At 47.6% G+C, this 1,982-nt stretch overlaps 1 protein-coding gene across 1 annotated transcript; it reads left to right on the top strand.

Annotated features, from left to right (window-relative positions):
• Positions 1 to 495: 495 nt before the first annotated feature.
• Positions 496 to 1,979, top strand: LOC106002105 (chromosome unknown open reading frame, human C15orf48; the record flags this gene model as incomplete). Its single annotated transcript, XM_013037029.1, has 4 exons — positions 496 to 505; positions 631 to 704; positions 863 to 951; positions 1,870 to 1,979. Coding segments are annotated over exons 2-4 (235 nt in total), but the record flags the coding sequence as incomplete, so codon positions are not given.
• Positions 1,980 to 1,982: the final 3 nt, after the last annotated feature.

Genomic DNA, 1,982 nt, shown 5'->3' with positions numbered 1-1,982 from the left:
CCCCTTTGTCCCGCCTTTTTCGTGCACCCCCTCTACCCTCCCAAACACAAATAAACGACAAAAGGAAGAGACAGCAACAACAACAACAACAACAACCATCTCTTGTTTCCATTCCTAGCAGTTCATTTCACTATGGGACAGGATCAATTATCCAAGTCTCCAGGATTGGTTTTCTTCCACTCAGACCCTGGTTATCCTCAGGGCTACCCTTCCCCCCACCCCCCAGGTCCCTCCTCCCTCTCTCCCGAACCTCCCAGACCCCCTATCTTCCCCCCCCCCCCCCCAGCCCTGGATGCTGGAGACTGTGCGGCCCAGCTGGCAGGTAAAGACCTCGGTCCGCAGCCGGCGGCGCTGCTCCCAGCGTCCTGCAGGGGGCGTCCGCGTGCCGGGCTCGGCCCGGCCACTCCCCCGGCCTCCGCGTGGTTCGAAGCGGTTGCGGTCGGTATATAAGGCGGGGCACCGGCTGCACCTGGGCGTTGAGCATCTCCTGCGCCAGCCGCCCCTGGTGAGTCACCTGCCCGGCCTTTAGAGCTTGTTGAACCCAGCTTTGGTACCCACCGAGGTGGGTGCCCGTGGTGGATGATGACCTGATGCTCATTCTGGGCTTGTGGTTTGCTTTCCTCCTCCCAGTGTGGCATTCATTCATTCGACGCGGTGGGGAAGTCATCATGGGTGTCTTCCAGATCCTGATGAAGAAGAAGGAGGTCAGTTTGGGTTTCCCAAGCCATGGAGGGGGAACATGTGAAGTATGCGTGTTGAAAAGGCCTGGTGGGTTTTTGAAGACTGAAGACGTGGTGTGGTGGTTTTGGGGGGGGGGGAGGTTTGCGGTTGAATCTAACGCACCTGACCTGTTATTCCGCAGCTCATTCCTTTGGCAGTCATCATAAGTGTGGCTGCGGGTGGAGCCTCGTCTTTTGCTGTGTATTCGCTGAGAAACAAAACCGACGTGATGTAAGTAGTCCTCGTGGAGGAAGGTAGTTGGATGGTGTTGATGGATCTTCAGTTGCTGAAGCGCATGGCAGTCCAGTTCCTAACCAACCCCCCCACCCCCAATCCTCAGTGGATTGAATGGTAGACTAGGAGTCAGGATTAAAAAGTATTCTGACACCAGACTATTACATGATATTCATGCCTTTGGTTTGTTCCTCTGTCTGAGTAAAGCCCTTTCATTTATTGGCCCTCTCCCTTTTTCTTCAAGTGAAGTAAAATCTGATTTTTTTTTAAAAAAATAAACTTGTTTTGGAATGCAAAGTTTTTTAAAATGATTTTGGGGGGTATATACATCATCAAATATAAAAAATTTTTGTTTTAAAATTTTTTCACTTAGTAGAAAGATCTTTGCAAGTGTGATAGGGCATTTAATTGTCTATAATGGACTCTTAATCTTAACTTCGGGAAAAGCATGAGGAACATGAAAGAGGGAGATAGAAAACCAGCAGTAGTCTGGGGAGGGTGGGGGAGGATATTAAGTCTAACCACTAGCAGAAGGCACAGAACCCTGGAGTTACAATGAGATAGCAGTGGAGAGTTGAAACTTTGCTCTGGGTCCTTCCCAGAAGCCTGGCATAAACTTACTAGTGCCTGCCCTTAGCCTAGCATTACCATCCCTATTGTATGCTGTTTGCATTCTCCAGTCTAGCCCAGTAAAGGGAAGAGTCCAGTCCTACAGAGAAGAATTGATATTTAATGTTTGAACCAAACCATGGAACTCCCTCAATGGACTTTCCATTCATTTTAGTTACTAATGGTGGTCCCTAATTGTTCATTAATAAGTGAATACCTCAGTATGAAGACTTTCTCCAGCAACTTTTAAACTCTATACACTGTTAGTTTAAATGCACTTAACCTAAATTATCCTTTTATTTTTAGTATTGACCGGAAAAAAAATCCAGAACCTTGGGAAACTGTGGACCCTAGTGTACCTCAAAAGGTATTGACAATATATATATATATATATATTTTTTTTTTTGCCAGTCCTGGTG

This window comes from Dipodomys ordii, unplaced genomic scaffold (genome assembly GCF_000151885.1).
Source record: "Dipodomys ordii isolate 6190 unplaced genomic scaffold, Dord_2.0 Scaffold3267, whole genome shotgun sequence".
Classification (NCBI taxonomy): domain Eukaryota; kingdom Metazoa; phylum Chordata; class Mammalia; order Rodentia; family Heteromyidae; genus Dipodomys; species Dipodomys ordii.
The sequence above is the reverse complement of the archived record's forward strand: the minus strand, read 5'-3'. Positions and strand labels throughout refer to the sequence as shown.